The following is a 2,205-nucleotide window of genomic DNA, read 5'->3' on the forward strand; positions in this document are numbered from 1 at the left end:
TCACTTAAAACAGTTTATGGTCTGAAGTGTGCAGTTTTTGAGTTTAGGGACTAAACTGTTCTTTCAATGTGAGTTTATGGCCTAATAGAGCATTTCACTCAATTAACACAATTACTTACATAGGGGTGGATGCCATTTAATTAATTATGATCAAGTTATTAAATGCTTGAGTACTTAGAACTGTTTTGATGTGCTTGTTGTTGGTGTCACTTTGTTCCTTGATGCTAAGTTGCTCATCTCGGAGTATTAAAGAAAACCTGACCATTAGATGGATCATACTCCCTCCGTCCCATAATATAAGAACGTTTTTGACACTAGTGTAGTGTTAAAAATGTTCTTATATTTTGGGACAGAGGGAGTATCTTATAGCCTTGGGATAATTACTGTTCTTTGAGCTTATGAAGTATATGATGGTTATCTATTCATGGTGGGAAGCTTATGTAGTCTCCTCAAATTAAAACGCTGCAACATAGTTATTAATGTTTGAACAAAATTATGAAATTTCAAACTGATGATTACCATATAATAGTATATTCTGATTGTGCATCTGTTTTCACTGTATATATGTATGTATTGAAGTCAGAAATTTGCTTTCATGTTTCATGTGATTATGCTTGTCATTTTACTTTTCATTGTTGTTTTTAACGCTTTATTCATCTTTCCAGGGAGTCGGGCATGAATGTGCTATGCAGTTCCGTAAAGATTTATGTAGGCTTCCAGACATGGAGCGTCTGCTTGCACACCTTTTCTCTAGATGGTAATTCAATACCATACCTTATTAGTAGGGACATTGTGCAATAAGCTGGATTGGTTTGACTTTTGACTTTTGCATTATACTATATTTTTTTGCTCCAGGTTTAGCTATAGAAGTTTACACTGCTTTCTCTACTCTTGGACCTTTGAAATGTACTCTTTTATTCTTAATGACTCATACTACATTCTTTGCAGTGGTGAAAATGGGAGATCTAAGTCAGTTGTTCTATATGAAGACACAGCAAAGAGATTGCTCCAGCAGTTCACTGCTGCCCTTCGTGGTTGCCAGCAAATGTTTCAGGCATGTTCTTCTATTAGGGCGTTGACAGGCACAGAGGGGTCTTCTCTACTAAATGATTTGCTTTCACCAGGTAGTAATAACAACTTTCTTCATTAGTTAAGCTACACGAGGGGTCTTTCTCTACACAATGTCTGTTTTTTATCAGATTGTTTAACTGCCTCCAATGTGTAAGGTAACCTTCAAGCTCTAACTGTTTACAGGCAAAGGGTTACCAGATGTGTCATCTGTTTTAGATTACTTCAGGGATGCATTTGATTGGTCAGAGGCTGATCATAATGGTCGGATCATACCTCTTGAAGGTTGTGACCCTGAATATGATGCCACTTCCTGTGCCATAGAGGAGATCGAATCCAGTCTACAGGAGTACCTGAAGGAGCAAAGAAAGCTACTGAGGGATTCATCGGTAGTGCTATGCGTCACTTCTGTTTCAAAATGTCGACCATTTATTAGTTTATTTAGCAATTACTAATAACTGGTTGATGGTGCAGGTTAAGTATGTAAATGTTGGAAAGGATACTTACCTTATTGAAGTGTCTGAGAGCCTGAGGGGTTCTGTTCCTAGTGACTATGAGTTGCAGTCTACAAAAAAGGTAATTTGACATGATGTTTCTTGTACTTGAATACGATCATGGAATTGTACTGATACTGTTGCATGTTGTTTGACATGTTGATGCATCTAGTGCTATGCAGTTAGAAAAGAAAGAAAAAAAGGATAGTCAGATTGCTCCGAGGAGGATGTAATCAATTGTTCATGCCAAAGTGATTGGTTGAAAGTTGAAACTTGAAACATGCTTTTTAGTGGATTAGTTTGACATAACTGTCATGCCTCAGTGTTAGAGCCTTGGAATCGGAGGGCATAGCCGTGGCCTGGAGGTGCCTGAGGGCCGATGAACGATGAAGGTCCAATGGGCGTGCGTGTCTTGCCGATGTTGTGGGGTGACAGGGGAGGAAGAGAAGAGCTTGGGGAAAATGGCCTAATATTATTGGTTGTTTGAGTTTGTCCATACAGACCTCTCCGTATATTATGGAAAGTGCTAGTTCTAGTTATCTTGCTAAAGGAAGCTTATCCTACTAAGAAATGACTTCTTTCAATCAGGGACTAATACTGCAACTCCTGAGCAAAGTGCCCCTGCTTGGCCGTAGCCTATCCT

The 2,205-nt window shown here is 38.8% G+C and overlaps 1 protein-coding gene across 1 annotated transcript in view; it reads left to right on the forward strand.

The window, feature by feature from the left end:
* LOC542977 (DNA mismatch repair protein MSH6) overlaps positions 1 to 2,205 on the forward strand; it is a gene marked incomplete at its 5' end in the record, with an annotated part of 11,744 nt that overhangs the window by 6,201 nt on the left and 3,338 nt on the right. Inside the window, 4 exon segments of the mRNA XM_044532811.1 lie at positions 666 to 757; positions 949 to 1,124; positions 1,255 to 1,457; positions 1,543 to 1,644. Coding sequence (XP_044388746.1) covers positions 666 to 757; positions 949 to 1,124; positions 1,255 to 1,457; positions 1,543 to 1,644 — 573 coding nt within the window.

The sequence above is a fragment of the Triticum aestivum genome, chromosome 5B, assembly GCF_018294505.1.
Source record: "Triticum aestivum cultivar Chinese Spring chromosome 5B, IWGSC CS RefSeq v2.1, whole genome shotgun sequence".
Taxonomy (NCBI): Eukaryota; Viridiplantae; Streptophyta; class Magnoliopsida; order Poales; family Poaceae; genus Triticum; species Triticum aestivum.